Consider the following 19,031-nt stretch of genomic DNA (forward strand, 5'->3'; position numbering starts at 1 on the left):
TAAAGTGAGAGTTTTTATAAGTGGAGATGTTGCCAATAGCAATGAATCGGATTCTAGCTTTTATGTTCTAGAAGGTGCTAGTTAAATGTTAAGTAGAATCTGATTGGTTGCTATGGGCAGCATTTCCACTTCTAAAAACTTTCACTTTAGTAAATTGACCCCATCCAGTACAAATAGTGTACTCTAGGGCATTATATATATATATTTAATTAGTTATTATTACCAATGAATACATAAGTTGTAGGTGGGTTATAGCAAATATTCCTAAACATGTTACCATAGCCAATCTATTTATTCGCAGCGGTGGGATCATAATTGTTTTTTTTTTATAAAAAACTTAAGTGAAGGAGGGAGTACTTTGAGAGAGGAACCCAATTTCACCAGATACCAGAACTCAACGCTTATATTAGTAAAAAAGTCACACAGTGATTACAATTTCTGTTCACCTACCCTGTTATTTTATTTTGGCGATGATGGGGGCAAAGTACAAAAAGCTCAAGAAGGAAGAGCTGGTGGTGCGGTGTGTGCAGAAAAGTCCAGTCTGGATGGACCATTCTAAAAAGATACAGAGCATCAGGATGTCAGCGAGTCGGTACTGAAAGAGTGTGCATCGGCTGGGGCTACTGGGATGTACCCTGTACTGAAGTTTTATTTAAAGCGGAAAGTAATAGCGTAAAGTTGCACTCTGATGTGAACTCTGTTATCAGTGTGAGGCCCATGGAAACTGCCTCAAATTTGCATCTTATCCATCGGTTCTTGGAGCTGGCCAGAGCTGAGACACTGGCAGAGAGAGAGAGTTCCATGGCAGAGAAGTGTTCTGCAAAACACCAAGCTGAGGGAAAGAATGCATCGGCTGGGGCTACTGCAGTAGTCTGTGATGTACCCTGTACCATACATGCCTACTCTCCCGGGAATCGCGGGAGGCTCCCGATTTTATGGTTAACCCCCCGCACCCCCGGAAGAGTAGGCATATCTCCAGCATCCCTCTCACTTCCTAGTGAGGTGGGCAGAATGAGGAGATTTTACCTGGCATTTTCGGGTCCGTAAGGAAGGGACGGGACTAAATGGTGCAAATTGTGTCATTTAGCCCCGCCCCCTCCCCACGGACCCGCGAATCTCGGGGGTTTTCTGTAAAGGGGGCGGGGCTTAATGTTGTCTAGCGTCTGGCCCCGCCCCCCATAGAGGAGAGCAGCTGGTACCCTCCTGCTGCTCCCGGAAATCTCCTCAATAATGTACTGTAGTGGATTGTTACTTACTGCGGAAAGTAATAGTGTAATGTCGGACTCTGATGTGGACTCTATTTTCAAATGGGTGAGGTCTATGGAATATGCCTCAAAGGTGGATTGATATCTACAGTCGGCTCTTAAGTATGTAAAAGAGCTGGACCCTGAGATGGTGCTGCAGCTTGTACAGCAGTTCAATGACATGGAGGCTGCTGAACGCAACACAGCTATGGACAGAGAAGCTGCTAAAAGCAAAGCAGCTATGTACAAAGAAGCTGCTGAATGCAAAGCAGCTATGGACAGAGAAGCTGATGAATGCAAAGCAGCTATGGACAGAGAAGCTGATGAATGCAAAGCAGCTATGGACAGAGAAGCTGATGAATGCAAAGCAGCTATGGACAGAGAAGCTGATGAATGCAAAGCAGATATGGACAGAGAAGCTGATGAATGCAAAGCAGCTATGGACAGAGAAGCTGATGAATGCAAAGCAGATATGGACAGAGAAGCTGATGAACGCAAAGCAGATATGGACAGAGAAGCTGATGAATGCAAAGCAGCTATGGACAGAGAAGCTGATGAACGCAAAGCAGCTATGGACAGAGAAGCTGATGAACGCAAAGCAGCTATGGACAGAGAAGCTGATGAACGCAAAGCAGATATGGACAGAGAAGCTGATGAACGCAAAGCAGATATGGACAGAGAAGCTGATGAACGCAAAGCAGCTATGGACAGAGAAGCTGATGAATGCAAAGCAGCTATGGACAGAGAAGCTGATGAATGCAAAGCAGCTATGGACAGAGAAGCTGATGAACGCAAAGCAGCTATGGACAGAGAAGCTGATGAATGCAAAGCAGCTATGGACAGAGAAGCTGATGAATGCAAAGCAGCTATGGACAGAGAAGCTGATGAATGCAAAGCAGCTATGGACAGAGAAGCTGATGAATGCAAAGCAGCTATGGACAGAGAAGCTGATGAACGCAAAGCAGATATGGACAGAGAAGCTGATGAATGCAAAGCAGCTATGGACAGAGAAGCTGATGAACGCAAAGCAGCTATGGACAGAGAAGCTGATGAATGCAAAGCAGCTATGGACAGAGAAGCTGATGAACGCAAAGCAGATATGGACAGAGAAGCTGATGAATGCAAAGCAGCTATGGACAGAGAAGCTGATGAATGCAAAGCAGCTATGGACAGAGAAGCTGATGAATGCAAAGCAGCTATGGACTATAGCAAATGCTAGCTCCCATGCCTATCTTAAAGGCAGATGTGTAGCAGTGAAGCCCATTTCGTATTGCAATGGGTATATTAACAAATTGTACTGTTTAAATTGTATTTAATATCTATGTATTTTCTGTAGGAAAAATTTATTTTCTAACAGGATCACAAATGGCCAGTCTGTAAGTAACTGCTTACTTACAAACTGAGGAGGTATGTGGCTGGATTGAACAGCACCCCATAATGCCACCAGAATTGCGCGTTTAGATAGCCGCTATTCTAGTGTCTATCAAAGGGGGGCAGGTGTGATGATGGTGACCCTCTCATGCCTAATATTATGATCTGCAAGGATGACTAATGTATCATAATAACTGCTAAGGAGGTATGTCATCTGGAACGAGTAGCCAAACACTTGCATCTACAAATTGTTTATTCTGTTTTGATATACTGATCAAAGGCAAGGATATTCCCTGCTGAGAGGCCCACGTAAGCTGGTAACTCAAAAGGCTCGGAGACAGGAAGTCTACGTTCTACCTTAGAGATGCCCAGCAATCTGTGAATACCCCCAGGGGGTCAGGGACATCAGGGACATTTTATTGTAGCAAGGTGTGACATGAGCTCTCAGCTGTGCTAGTTTAACCAGGAGGCCAAAACTCCCTAGATCTTCTGTCCCCCCACCATACTATCAAACCAGAGATGGGGAAGCTTTCCCTACGTGAAAGGGGACAGGGTCTAACCAGTATATTAGCTGAGTCCAGTGATCAGCCTTTGTTCATTCTGCATGAGGCTATCGAAGGATACAGATGTTCCCTAAATCATCACTGGGAAGGCCTAATCCCAAAACCATTTAATCCAACATAATCCAATGGTTTGTTTCTCACTTTTATTATTTTATTTGCTTTTATGAAAATTGTAAGTAACGGTGTGATTCCTTTTTAACATTATTATATTCTTTGCAACGTTTTGTACATAAGCTTTGGAGATATTCTTGAATTAAACATTAATTCTAGTTCTGGATCTTTGTTTTTGTGACCCAAGGCCTCATATGGCTCATGTTACTGTACCTTTTTTTTACTAAGTGAACATAATTGTATGGCAGGTAAGGGCAGAGACTTACCCTGTATTTAATACTAAAGCTCCTCTTTGCTGGTGGCAGTTACCAGGTTTAGTTAACCACACATGCTAAAATAACCTGTAAAAGTCACACAGGGGAGAGGGTTAGGTTTAGGGACTCCCTTGTGGACTTAGGGTTAGGCACCCCCCCGGGAGGGTTAGGGTTAGTCTAGGGGAAGGGGGGGTTAGAGTCAGCATCAGACACCACTGGGGAGGATAGATTTACGGTGCTGGGAGGGGGGTTAGGTTTAGGCAACCTTGGGGGTAGGCTAGGGTTAGGCACTAGGGGGGAGTTAGGGTTAGGAACCCCTAAGGGAGTGTTAAGGTTAGGTGGGAGAGAAGGGAGGGTTAGGGGTCTTACTCACCTCAGTTGGGATCTTCATGTGCCGGCCTTCTGGCATCGGTATTTCATCCGCTGGGCTTAGGTCCGATGGTAATTCATACCGTTTCCATATACATGTTGAATACACTGCCTTGTCTGAAAGCATTATACATATACAGTATCAAATAGGTGTGACCACACAAGTTTACATTCTGCTTACGGGGCATGCCAGGGGGATATAAGACATTAGGACTACAGCTAATAATAATGACTTCTAATGCACAGATCAAAAAATAGCTTCAAGTAGTAGATCATTATTTTAAAACCTAGATGCTGTATTACCAGTGACTAAAAGCATTCAAGCACAAATCTTTAAAACTGGAGAGTTAGATAATTGCTGTTATAGGATTGGTCAGAGGGAATATATGCAGGGGCATATCTATAATGGGTGCAGGGTGTGTGGTACACGGGCCCCGGGGGGCCCACACTGCACACCCTGTACTCATATTACTTAAAACTCACCTCTCTGAGGTCCCGCGCTGGGTGTCAGTTCTGTACAAAAAGTCACAGTAGGCTCCTTGCACATTCTAGTGCCCAGAGTCCACTGATGTTCAGGTGGCTGGCCAACCACATTAGTCGACTGCCAGCCGACGGGAAGAGAGTAGGGGGCCCTGGATGGGGAATGCACACAGGCCCCCGCCTCTCTAAAGACGCCCCTGAATATATGATTTGTTTATATACTTTAAAGCACATCTGTATAGTTTACACCATGTGATTAAATGAACCTTTCTGTAGGGTAAATATGTTATCCCACAAGGTTGTTTCTTGTTTCAATAATAACTTTCTCTCTGCATTTGGGCTCCCACTACCTATTATAGTCTTGTACAGTGTTTCCTATGCAACTGAGCACTTTGTTGGTTTAGAGCAGTACATTTTGGCAAATGACGCATACATCTCAGGCTGTAAAAGCATTTTATAATACCATTGATTCTGAGTTGTATGTGTCTTGGTTGCTTCTTACTTGGATGGGCGTATGTAGGTGGCATCATGGCATCGCATGTAGAATACATTTACTGTGGGCATGTACACAGAGTAACATCCTATTCTGAGGTGAGCATATGAGGTGATCCATCAAGTTCAGATGGATCTCCTGCACCTACTGTAGGCTAAGGCTGATGATAATGCTCATACTAGTGATGGCGGCCATGCTTACATGTGAAGGGCTGGGTTGGTATGGTTGCATAGATTCGTCCAACTCTGAATACCAGCCGATGTTCACATGAGCCTTCCAATCATAGGAAGTGGATAGACTTGTAATTGCATTAAGCTTGAATCAGAATCATATATTGTAAATGGTTCTTCATTCTGTATTTAAAAAAAATCTGTTGTGAATTAGGGGGGACCAGCTCTACTGGATTCATTCAGATACACAATTGAAAGTTTGGCCAAGCTATGGGTTGACTTGAAGAGAGCTTTATACCAGTTGCAGAATTAGTTTGGACCCCCAGGCACTTGCAGCCTACTTCTAAGAGAATTTTCCTGTCAAATCTTGTCACTCTGAAGGTATAGGGTAGGTACTGTAAGTAACTCTATACAAAGACGTCTTTACAGTACATGCACCTAATATTTGTCCTTCAAACCTTTTTGACTAAACCCAACTTGATCCTGTTCACGTGGCCCATGAGAGGGATGTTATCTTTAGTTGATCTATATTTTACAGTTTCTTGTACCTTATGCTCACCTTCAAGACCATGTTCACCTTCTGGACAAAGAATTTTACAGGTACCTGCAAAATAGACATTAGGGGCCGATTCAGGAGTGGACATTGCATCTTTTGTGACTTTATACATCTGATACTTTATATAAATGGAGATGCAATGTCCTATCTTGGTGTATATCCATGTGTATAAACGTGCAAGGACTGCCTGTAGATGCTGTAATGGGATGTGGTTGAAATACTGACTGCCGGGAAGCCATCTGTATAAGTCCCAGCATCTAAATCCCAACTCAAGACTAAAGACATGTGTTGAAATGCTGAGGCCTGTCTAGATCCCAATGTCGGAATCTCGACAGACGGCTTGCAAATGAAGGTAAGCCAGCCTGTCTTAGCACTAAGCCGCGGGGGGGTTAGGATTAGGCTTAGGCACCCCCGGGGGGACTTAGTGTTAGGCCCCCCAGGGAAGGTTAGGGTTAGGCTGCGGGGAGGGGTCATTAGGTTTAGGCACCACTGTGGGGAGGTTAAGGACAGGCACCCCTGGGAAGGGTTGAGTTAGGCACCACCGGGGGGAGGGTTAGGGTTAGGCACCCCCGGGGAGGGTTAGAGTTAGGCATTGCCGGGGGAAGGGTTAGGGTTAGGCAACCCCCGTAGAGGTTAGAGTTAGGCACCACCAAGGGAGGGTTAGTGTTAGGGGGTAGGGTTAGTGTACTTACCTGCTCCTATTGGGATGTTTCATGATCAGGCTTCTGGCATCCGTATTTCACCCAGCAGCTATTCAGTCATTGGGATCTCTTGCCCAACCCGCTGTCCTCGGTCACACCATTGAAATTTCAAGCAGCCCTATGGCAGGTGCAGATTTTTTTCATCTGAGTATGGCCTCTCTCTGTGTACAGCTCCTCTGCGCGCACACTCTGTGTACAGCTCCTCTGTGTGCACACTCTTTGTACAGCTCTTCTGTGCATATACAGAAATGCCCAGCTATTTTGTTGCTCATGGCGTGGCGTGCAGGCTTCTGAATCGCGCCATGGACTTCTGGCGTGGCGTGCAGGCCTCTGAGTCGCGCCATGGACTTGTGGTGTACCGTGGTATTCTTCAATGAAGGATACGCTACGGCATGTAATACAGTGCTTAAGCGCTGGGTGGCGAGTGCTCCACCGTTGTAATTTGTACTGAATGCCTTGTACTGAATGCCATACTGTTAAACTTACAGTAAATTGGATGGATATCACATTCACAGCATTTACATGTTCGCACAACCAATATTTTTAATGTCACATAATGTACATACAGTACAGTACTGTACCGTACAGTAAGATCTTATAACAGGATGCAAATCACTGCACATACAGTACTGTACATAACGGTACATACATTTCTATATACCGTATATACCGTACTGAACAGTAGAGAAGTTGCCCGAGTTGTTATCACGGTATAACCGATACTGTAGATTAATGAGATACATTCACAGCTTTCACTGAGATGGGATGAATTACAGTATGACAATTTTTTTTTAATTAAAAACAGCAGCGGGAGGAGTGCACAAGGATGAGGTCGCTCTGTGCAGTTCACTGTAGCTGGCGCGTGGGCTAGTGGTTAGGTGATCACTTTTGGAAGAATTATGGTCCCGGGCTCGATCCCTGGAAAAAAATATACCGTATATTGTATATTTTTTTTATTGGCACTGTCTGCTCTGGACACTATAGTGAAACTACTGTAGTAGTGTTGTACTGTAATACTGTAGTGTTGTTGTTTAAAAGGCTGCTTAAAAGTAAGACATTACAAACTGATTGTGTGTTTAATAGTGCAAAACTTTTGTCAATGTCTGCGCTGTGGTGGCTGTCTGCTTCGAGGGGTTGCAATGGGATTTCATGCGCATGCCCAGTGGAGGGGTTACAATGGGATCTGTGGTGCCAAGCCATACGCCATGTAGCGCTATGCCATGGCGTATGCAAGATCATCACTGCGCATGCGCAGTTGTCTGTATTACTACAGTACTGTATGGTATGCTGTTGAATTTTCACCCTTGCGCCACTCTGCGCTGTCCACGACTTGTACACAATAGTCATTTCATGACTTCAGAAACCGCTACAGTATAAACTGACTGTGTTCTGTATTATAAACGAGCTGTGCGACTAAAGCGGAAAACGCAAACATGCAACAACGTAGATGCGGTCTCAGCCTTACACACTATAGCAAAGTCTCTTGGACTGTATCTGAGAGTGGTTTCTGTCTGTGAGAGAGCTCTCTGTGTTCAAAGCTGACTGTGCGTTTGAAATGCAAAATAGCGTTGCATCGCAAACTTGTGACAATGGTGATGCTGTTCCAACCTTGCACACTATAGTGATTTCTCATGTCCAGTAAGTATGGTAGTAGTGGGATCTGTATGAGAGAGAGCTCTCTGTATTACACGGTTGGTGCTATGGTGGCTGTCAGCCATCTGCGATGGATTAGAAATGGAGGGGGTACAATGGGATCTGTGGTGCCAAGCTATACGCCATGTAGCGCTATGGTTTAAACGCAGAGTCAGTTTGTAATACAGAGCCCACTCTCTTTAACAGAGCCCACTACCAGTTGATGGTCATAAAATATCACTATAATGTCCAGTTTGTAAAGTAATGAAACCACTACAATGTCTAAGTCTGGGACAGTGCCGACAGTATTTACATTTGCACAAGTATGATTTCAACTGCACAGTCAGTGGGTAATACAGAGCTTAATGATTTCAAACTTTATTAGACATTCTTTTACTGCTTTATTATACCGTACATTCCTGATTCCATGTGGAAAACGCTGTAATACTGTATAGTGTACTGAATCACCGCTTCTATCAACCAATCATCGGGCGGGGATACAGAACATACCGTACGGTACATTGCAAATCACACGCATGCACTATGTAGTTTAGGAAAAGTGACACCTGGTGGGCAAAAAGTTGTATTACACGTAATGAAATCAGACGCATGCGCTATGTAGTTTAGGAAAAGTGACATCTGGTGGGCAAAAAGTTGTATTACACGTAATGACTTTTTTCCAGCGTTACGCTATGCTACATTACTAAACTTTCTTTGTGGTGCGACTCATGGCGTGGTATGTGGCGCGCCATGCGTGGCGTGAGAGATAACGCTGTGATGCCACATGATACCTGGGCACATCGGTACTCTGCGTACAGCTCCTCTGTGCATACACTCTGCGTACAGCTCTTCTGTGCATATACTCTGTGTATAACACATGCGCTGTAGGAGATATTAGTGATTATTGCACATGTGCAACTCTGTAAAAATCGCGTCCTTTCTCTGTGGGGGAATTGTTCAATTTGGCTAGCAAGGCCCTAAATGTATTTGTAGCTCCTTCCCGAGAATCAACTCTTCTGCATCTCTACCAGCATCAAGTTGATAAGTACAACAGATACAGTTTAGCAGCAACATTGGAAAAACCACTACCCCTGTCAATAAATCACGAATACTGTATCTAAAACGCTGCTAGTGAGCTTTTTTAAGACTGTGTTGAAGCTCCAATTCTCCTTGTCACAGGAAGCAACCATGGAGCAAACTTCAGGCAAATGTAGCTATGTGAGGTTTGCCATCAAGACTTTTCACTATAAACATCTTGCTACTAGATATATGTCACCTACATTTTGGCATTTGGCTTGTGAACTGTAGTGTGATAATGCTCGACATGCGAGCAGTGGCGTAACTAGGGTATTTGGAGCCCAGGGCAAATTTAAAAACGGAGCCCCCCCCCCACTAACATACCGATATGTGCGCGCGCCTAAGGCGCGCAAGGAAAAAATGGGCGTGGTCACTTAAAAATGGGGCGTGTCAACATGACACACCCCTTTATTTTCACGCTGAACATTCCTATCCATATGCACCTTAACCCCAGTAGTACCCCTTATACAGTACCCCCAGTATGCAGTTGTGGTCCTTCTTATGCAGGCCCATAGTAGTGCCCCTTATATAGTATCCCCAGTAGTGGTCCCGCTTATACAGCCCCCAATTAATTCCCCTTACTCAGTACCCCCAGTAGTGGCCCCCCAAATGCAGTGCCCCACGTAGTGTTCCCCCTTATGCAGTGCCCCCAGTAGCAGTCCCCACAATGCAGTGCACCCAGTAGCAGTATCCCCTTATGCAGTGCCCTTTATATGGTGCCCCCAGTAGTAGTCCCCCCCCATGCAGTGCCCTTTATATAGTGACCCAGCAGTAGTCCCGCCCCATGCAGTTTTTCCAGTAGTGGTCCCCTTATGCAGGCACCCTGTAGTGATCCCCCCTATCCAGTGCCCCCTGCAGTGGCCCTTCCTATTATTTCCCCCAGTAGTGGTCCCCCGAGTGCAGTGCCTCTAGTAGGCCCCTTTTATAATGCCCCCAGTGGTAGTTCCCCCCCAAGTAGTAGTCCCCAGTAGAGTAGGTCCTCCCAATGGTGCCCCCAGTAGTAGCCACTCCTCCCCCAGTAGAGGTCCCCCCAGTAGTAGCCACCCCTCCCCCAGTAGAGGTCCCCCCAGTAATAGCCACCCCCCTCCCCCATTGTGCAGATAGGTTAAAAAAATATATATATTTATATATATATATAAAAATATACTTACCTGAATCTCTGCTTCTGGTCCTGGTCCTGCTCTCGACGCCGCTCCCGCCCGGGTGGGCGCGCTCAGCATTATGGGACAGACGTCATGACGTCAGTCCCATTACCCACTGCAGTGGGTGCTGCAGCAGTCAATGAGAGTCTATCTGACTCTCATTGGCTGCTGTTTAACACACGCATCGCCGCCAGTGCTGGCGGCGATGCGTGTGTTATGCACAGCCTGAGCCCGCCTCCTGGCGCTATAGGGCAAGTGCTCAGGGGGAGGGAACGGGCTCAGGCGTGCAGCACAGGACCAGCGCTGGAAGCCTAGTGCCGGTCCTGTGTAAATGTGTAGCGCTGACCGCAGTGACTACACTGACTAACTAGGGCGGGCGGGCCGGTACCGTGGCCGGCGGCGCCCCCCCACGCTGCCTGTCCAATGGCGCCCAGGGCATGAACCCCGCCCGCCCTGCCCTAGTTACGCCACTGCATGCGAGTTCCAGAGGCCGGTGCTTTTGCAATTGCCTGGTCTAATTTGTGCATGGAAAAATGGCTTAAGCACAGGGAAACCTCCTTATACTTTTGAACAGGTAACTTAATCAGTTTAGGATATGTCATAGATCCTATCAAGGCCGGGTTTAGGGGTAGTCTGAATAGGCTGCAGCCTATGAGCTCTCACCACCAAGCAGTAAAACCATATGCAATTTCGCTATTGCCTTCAAAAATTACATTATTCTGCCAGGATCTCATGGCAGCATTTGTTTCAGATTGGCGCTGCTATGACTTTTGATTGCTCTATTCTGGATATTAAGGCTTTTGGCAGATGGAAGTAGGAGTGGCTTGAAAAATCATGTGTTGACTTCCTACGCAAAGTTTTTGGCAACTCATTAACATTGATTGGGGGCCCTTGAGAAATTTTACCAGATTTTTTCATACCATGAGAACCTGATTACCTATATAGGTTTTTCAGACATACTTCTCCCTTATTCTCTCCTCTTATAAATTTTCCACTATGCTTTTCCACTATGTTGGGGTCTAATTTACTGCTGAGGGTCTTCCAATCTTAGCAAGTTGTTTCTTCAGGTGTTGGTTTTGTTGTATTTAATTTTAGGTATGGCAGTAGTGCCGTGGCTTGAGGTTAATTCTTGCTGTGGCTGGAAAGAGCAGCTTGTCAGTGGCATACTGGTGCAATAATACCCCCTTCCTCTAAGTGCATGGCCGATACCACTCAGCCAGTAGTTGTGATATGAAGGAGAAGTTGGGCACCTCGAAAAGGCTGTTGTCTCCCCCTTTAAATACCTTTTCTCAAACTGTACTGTATGTGATAGCTGCATCTAGGTAACAACTGGTCCTTCCAACTGTAACTTATTTTTATCAAATGCATGTGATAGTTGCATTGAGATCTGAATAGTTAGTTCTGATTCTGGTCTCTCTTTCTTTGCCATTATAGTTTGTAATTGTTATCAATAAAGATAACCTGAAGCTCAGACTGTTTTAGCAAGTTAATTTAACTACAGTATGTTCAAGATGATGAAAGCCTCTTTGATGCTAGAAGGCACTCACAGGACTTCAATAAACTTATCTAAATATTAGACATTTCAGAGATAATAAGCTTCAATAAAGAGTGTGGTGCCTCCAAAAGGTTGCTGTGGTACCCAAACATATATTGGAGTGCAACTGGGCATGAAATTGATTGGAATATATACACATACATACTGGATAGAGCAGGGAAATCAGAGGAGCACTGTTTTAAATGTTGTACATTACTACAATGCAGATTCAGTGAGAATTTTACCAATAAATACTTTTTAATCTATCAATAAGCCTTTAGCAGAAATAGTAGACCAGCAAGTGGGAACAATGTGATTCTAACACATACTGTATGAGTAATTGTAGATATAGTATGAAGCTTTTGGTTTCTTTTTTTCTTACCACACTTCTAAGTTGCAAATATATGAAAATAAATTGTGTTTTATTCCTAAGGTCGTGTTGAAGGAGATTTACTAATTGATATTGGTGCCGGGCCAACAATTTACCACCTCCTCTCTGCTTGTGAAGTGTTCAACAACATAATCACCTCTGATTTTCTTGAGCAAAACTGCATAGAACTGCAGAAGTGGCTGAGGAAGGACCCTGATGCCTTTGACTGGACTCCACTTGTCAAATTTGTGTGTGAGCTGGAAAATAATAGGTAATTTATGGGACTGATAATAATACAGAAAGCAGAAAGCCAATTCTTGCTGCCTGATAATTGAGGGCCATATAGAGTCCTATACTAACAGATATGCCTAATACCATTAATTGCAGATAAATGCACTCATCTATCAGGTACAGAAGGTAACATCTAGATTATGGTTGGTTTGTGATCCACACCCAAATAGGTCTTATAATATGCTTTATATTTGCTAGATAAACACAGATTTTTTTAAAAAGGTGATGTCCATCTTCAGCTTAATGTAAAAATCATTAAATAAACATCTTACTTAAATCTAATTATCAAAAGAAAAAATAAGCCCATGTGCCTGTAATCATTTTTAATTTTGTCTTTTCACAGGCTGACATATAGTTATTCATTCATCTCTATAGACTGATGAAATTTTTACGCACGCAGGAGCTTAGAGACATCAGTGAGGAGATGGGGAACTAGAACACATTCTAATGTTACCTGTCTCTGCTCTGTCACCCATCGTGCTAAGCTTTCATGTGTACTGTCACTCCATTACTCCACCGAGATCAATGACCACTATGTGAAATTTCCATCCGTTCCACTGCCAGAAAAGGGAACAAGGTGGAGATTAAAATGATAATGGCACATGGCCTTAGATTATATTCATACAAGAGTTATTTGCTGGTGTGATGGAATACATACAATATACATTGTACATACAATATACTGGCGGTCAAAAGACCGACAGTGGCATCCCGATGTTCAAAATCCTGACAGGGGCCGGTAAGTAGCCTAACCTCCCCCCTAACCCTAACCCCTAACTTTCCCCTGGTGGTGCCTAACCATAACATCCCCCCCGGTGGTGCAACCCCCACGGAGGTCCATCAACCTAACCCCCCCATCCCTGGCCTAACCCTAACTCTAACTCGCATGCCGACATCAGAATGTCGGCGGTTGGGATGCTGACATCGGTATCTCTTTGGTATGGCTGCATCAGTATTCTGACTGGTGTCGGGATTCTGGTGTCGGTATGCTAGCATGGATGTTTTTCTTTATTATTTTTTATTAATTACAGTACTAGGAGGAATAGGTCTTTGTGAGAATGGTTTTGGGGTGCAGCTGATGGGGGCACACCACCGTACACAGAATAGCAATTTAAGCTGCATCACTTGTCTGGATACACACTTCTTGAAATAAACACTATGATTTTTTAAATTCAATTAGAAAAGACTACAGGTTTTGTGTTTTAGACATCAGGAAAAAAAAAAATTTACATTTTTTGCTAATTTTTTTTTTTTTATATATATAACTGGGAAAAAACTCGTTTTGGGTTGCAGCAGCCTCAGACACTGTAGAGGATTATTTGGACAGAAACAATATGTATTATATAAATAGATTTCCTTGTTTGCTTGCACTGGGTGTGTGGTCAGTGTGTGTGACTGTGACTGACATCCAATAAACACACATACACTGACAATGATGCCTGCAGTAACAGTAACCCTTCCCTACTCCACTTTAACCTAGTCCTACACAGACTCCTACTCCAGCTCTAATGGCCCTTATTTCCCTTGATGGTGTACTTTAGATCTTTAGATTACAATACTCCAGCCCACAGTCCCATACCCCCCCGCTCCACTCTCCTGTGTTACTGGCACCTAGTCACGAGGTAGGAACTTTTGTATGCAATCCAAAACACGCGAGATCAGACCCTGGTAAGGTAATGTTTTGGTATACGAACTTGGTGGGAAAAGTAGAATCGGGACTTGGAATCACTCGGATCCCCTAAGTTTGGGTGTGTTCGGTTTCCAGGGAAACCAAACTGCTCATCTCTAGTTATATGTTGTCTTGCTTTTGAAATTCTCCTGGCAAAATATTCCCCCCATGTTTACTTCCTGTTTATAAATTCCTGTGTAAATGTAATTATGCTTTTAAATTTGCAAATGTAATAAACCCTCACTTATACCCCATTCACACAGAATTTTCCCAAATACCCGGATTTTACCAAGCATTTGAGTGTCGTGTCATTTTGCCCATAGGAGGGGGGTTTCTGGTTGCCTGGAAATCCCCCTTCTCAATATCACAAATGAAATAATTAGCACCACCTGTGGGTTTTTTAACATGTGTCAGTCAGTAGTAAATACACCAGTGCACCATCTAGGAGATCTGGAAAACATGCACTGTTAGGGGTGCACTGCTTTAGACCATCAATAGGGTTACTTATTAATCATACCATATAATAATACACTATCCAGTGCATGACGAGACCAATATGTACATATATGTCCCGGGCAGTGCTAGGTTCTTCTGCTGCACCCCCAGACTTGCTCCAGTGCTCTGGAATGGAGCCCACATCTGAAATAAAAACATTCAGCTCAGACAGGATGGCCCTACTGCCGTATTTAATGGCTTACTGTGATCACTGGTCCTAACCCTAAGTCCCCCGCCCGGGAGCCCTAAACCTTTCCCCGCCCCCCCATGCGGCTGTCCGCTGTGGCGCCCGGCATCCGCTCTATCGGGATGCCGGGCGCCGGTATTCCGACGTCGGTCAAATGACAGGCGTCTAGATTTAGACGCCTGTCATTCGTCCCTAGTCGAGATAACAATGTCTGGAAGCCGGCGGTCGGCATTCCATCCGCCGGCTTCCTGACCGTATACTTCTAGAAGTAACCCCCACTAATCACCAACTAAAATAAAATTCTTAAACAGTTGAAAAAAGTAACTTACCCCTGATTATTTAACATCCAGCACTTCAGATCCATTAACAGAAACTGTTACTGGTACAAAGACAATATGCAATTATTTACCGTGATAATAATAGATAGAAACATAAGTGAAGTGTATGTACTCTTGATTGGCTGAACAGTGAATATTAAAATATATTTTAGTAATATGGGACATCATCACTATTTTGCTGTTCGAAACAACAGTAATTGTCCAAAATGGATGATAACAGCACACTACTGGTGAGTCAGCAGCTTAACATATGATAACCAAACCACTTATTGTATACTAAGTAATAAACACATGGAGATTTGATTGGATGAAAATGAACATTATTGTTTCTTGAATAAATTGGAAATAAGACCTGTAAAGAAAGGTGGCCCAGAAGCATTGATCTGCAAGCTGCACTGTACACATGAATATCAGAATTAGTTTTATGCAAGTACATCTCACACTTGGCTAATATGATTATCATCCCTGCCCCCTGTAACTTGTCCCTTGTCCTTGAAGATTAGCGATACACTTTAAAGTACTTTGCAGGCAAGTTGTTAGTTTTCAGCACCAGTTCTCACACTATCTCATAATGAAATGTCAAATGACATAGGGGGACTGATTCAGAGATGGACGCTAAAGCCGTTGTGACTGCAACTTTTTGCAAAGTCGCAGCCACGATAATATGCAAATACTAGTTTCTGCCTTCCACTTGTGTACTAGTGTGTGCCAGACAGTGCAAGCCCTGACATACCCACTTTCAATATGAACTCTGCAAGTGGTTCCAAACACTCTACCATTGGCACACTATTGCGTGCACCAGGATGTAGCCGGGATGCTGGCTGTCAGAATCCCAATGTCAGAAGCCCGACCTGGGACTAAAGGTAAGCGTTGAAATCCCGACATCTGGCAACCCAAACGAAGGTAAGTGGGGCCCTGTATGGTGTTAGCCGCGGTGTTATGGCTGGCACAGTGTTTCCTTCTGAAATTCAACTAACCATGGCCTCTGTGATTCTCCCTCTGTGTTTAGGAATGCAGCCACAATCACTGACACGCATGCGACACTCGCATATCATGCCCATTAGACAGTTTTTGTAAGCATTCACTTCAGGCCACCTCCCAGATACTGCCCAGGGACACTCATGGTTTTTCTTCGCCAGTTCTAATGCCAGCGGCTCTGTACATAATAGCGGTTTCTGCGTACACACAGGGGAACACATTTGCCGTAGGGGTTTAAAGAACTTTTTGCGCATGTGCAGTAGCAAATAGTCACTCAACTGCGAAAATATCTGGATTTTGTCCACCTCTGATTCAGGCCCAGGGTGAGGTAGAGGTGTTCAGATATACTATCTTATTGACCAGAGGTTCCCAAACTCGGTCCTCAAGAACCCTAACAGACCAGATTTTACAAATATCTATGCTTTACCACAGGTGACTTAATTAGTACCACAGTAAATTTGATTTAACCATCTGTGCTCAACCATGGCTATCTCCAAAACCTGAACTGTTGAGGACCGCGTTTGGGAACCTAGTTTATAGACAATAGTAATCACAATAAATGTGATATAAGTTAAAAACTGGACCATAGCTACCAGAGAAGACTTCAGATTTTATCTGGACCCTGAAATAAAAAAAGTTAAGAACCTGTATTTTAAATGTAGATAGTTCTGAAGTCTGCTATAGGTAATAATAGAATTGGAGAAGGAAACATCTCTAATGCTGACTTTCTTAACAGTGATAACTGGGAGGAAAAGGAAGAAAAGCTGCGGAGAAAAGTGACAAGAGTTCTACATTGTGATGTACTGAAGAAGAACCCATATGATCCTGTTGTTTTGCCAGAAGCTGATTGCCTGATTAGCTGTCTATGCTTAGAAGGACCTTCCAAAGACCTGGAAGCCTTCTGCAACATCCTGAAGAATTGTAAGGACTTGCTCAAGCCAGGAGGTCACATTATTCTTCTGAATGTTCTTAACTGCACATTCTACCATGTTGGTCAGAAAAAGTTTTCCTATTTGTCCATAACTAGGGAGGACTTGGAGAGAGTAATGAAAGAGGCTGGTTATGAAATTGAGGAAATAAAGGTAATTCCACGTAATGATAAGTCAAAGATAAACATCAGTGATCAGGACAGTTTTTACTTTGTCCATGCCCGTAAACCATGTAACCAGTAAGCTTAGGAAACACTTGTGGTCAATATTAGACTGATGATTTTTCAGCTGTGCTTCTCCATAGTATGAAATTGCTGAGTTAATATATTAATTTCATTCATGACATACAAAACAGTCAAGTCACAGGGCCTTACGTTCAAACTGAATCTCCAATGTTTCTGGGTCTGCACCTGCTCTGGACCCACTCTGCACATGTGCAGAACGAATGTGCAGAACGATTATGCTCGCAAACCCCATAACATTCTACGGCATTTGGGGGCAGAGCGGGGGCATGGCTGGGCACCGTTTCCACTGTGTTATGTTTTCTGGGAGGGATGAGGCAGGATCCTTGTCTGCAGATTCCTAGCCTCTGAAGCGGCCAGCACCCGGTCAGGCTGAGGGAAGCTTCAGTTCCCACAGCCTGACTAAAGGAGCAACAATCAGTCTTGAAGGTTGCGATGGTGCTTGCTAGTGCAGCAAGGAGGTGTCTGACACCTGCTCCTGCATTTGCATTAAGATAAACGGAATTGTACAGCCTCTTGTGTGCTCTGCAATTGTGTTCATATCAGGCCCACAGTTCAAAATCTTTGGTTACAGCACATTGCCATTGATATACACATGCAAACATGCCTGTGTAATGTAAACACATACATACAAACTGGAAAAGACATAACACATAGTTAAGTTAAATGTTCCAGTTATAGATTTAGCTCTGATTGTTCTTCTCCTTTCAATTCACCGACTTAATGGGCTTTCAGTTTCAGCTCTTGGGAGCAGATTTCTCAGAATCTGATGTCACTATCTATAATACCTGTAAGTAGTGCTATCTATTTCTGCAATGTTCAGAAAAAAATTATTGATATAATCTGGTTGGTTGCTATGAGCAACACCTCCAACTTTTCTTTTCAGATTTGAGTCAATTTTGTTTAAAGCGAGGTACTTGCCTCACTCATGGCAGATATGTCAATGGAGGCCAGCATTGGCGGATATTACCAAGGTGTTGCAGGCTGAAGCCCACCCAGTAATATCCACTACTCCCCTGTGAGCCCCAATCTCCCAGTATGTGAATTAGCAGTGGTGTCCCATTGGAATTGCTTTCTGTTAATCATACTTCAGACAGGCAGTCCCTGGGGTAGGTGTGTCCTCCCTATGGGTCTGCCATTGGCAGAGAGAATGCTCCCAATGGGAAGCCTCTTCTGCTATTATTATGGTAGCCTTATTCGGGCTCGAGGGGCTACAGCCAATGCAGCAACTAGCCAATGCTGTTTTTTCTGTGCATGCACAAGGTTTGATTTTTTTATCCTCTTCTTTTTTGCTCATGGGCAATGGATGTGGGCTGTACCTTGTGCATGCCATGCCGAGGCATTGGGATGCAGCCAGTGCAGCCCTCCCCCCCCACAGTACAAAGGTAGGTACCGCCACTGGTGTCCAGTATTTACTTTAACAAAAAAATAGTAATACATTGAATTATATCCTCTGTGGTTTATGGATGTGTAATCCACAAGTCCACCTGCACAATATATATAAATATGTTCTTTCCTCTCACAAGAGGCCACTAAGGTACTAATTCACAACTGCTTTTGGCCTGCCAATGACAAGACTGTGTTTCATCATGTAATCAATCATGAATAAATCTGTGTGACTAATAAAAACATCTTGTCTTTCCTTATATGCTGACACTCTAGGCCTGATTCAGAGATGTACGCTAATGCTGCATCTGCTGCATATTTGTACACAGCGGCTGTGTGAAAATATACAAAACTATGCAAATGCATTGAGGTGCCAACCAGCGGCTTTGCCTACAAAGATGCAGCCTGGTCACAGATTAGTTGATTTTCATACAACAAAGTAACCCTAT

At 43.9% G+C, this 19,031-nt stretch overlaps 1 protein-coding gene across 1 annotated transcript in view; it reads left to right on the forward strand.

Moving 5' to 3' along the window:
• The window catches only part of LOC148504753 (nicotinamide N-methyltransferase-like), a 33,296-nt gene extending 14,490 nt beyond the window's left edge, over positions 1 to 18,806 (forward strand). Inside the window, exons 2-3 of the mRNA XM_088448531.1 lie at positions 12,131 to 12,338; positions 16,762 to 18,806. Coding sequence (XP_088304657.1) covers positions 12,131 to 12,338; positions 16,762 to 17,197 — 644 coding nt within the window. The 3' untranslated portion in view covers positions 17,198 to 18,806. The remainder of the gene's footprint in view (positions 1 to 12,130; positions 12,339 to 16,761) is intronic.
• Positions 18,807 to 19,031: the final 225 nt, after the last annotated feature.

This window comes from Taudactylus pleione, unplaced genomic scaffold (genome assembly GCF_031769625.1).
Source record: "Taudactylus pleione unplaced genomic scaffold, aTauple2 ptg000457l, whole genome shotgun sequence".
Taxonomy (NCBI): domain Eukaryota; kingdom Metazoa; phylum Chordata; class Amphibia; order Anura; family Myobatrachidae; genus Taudactylus; species Taudactylus pleione.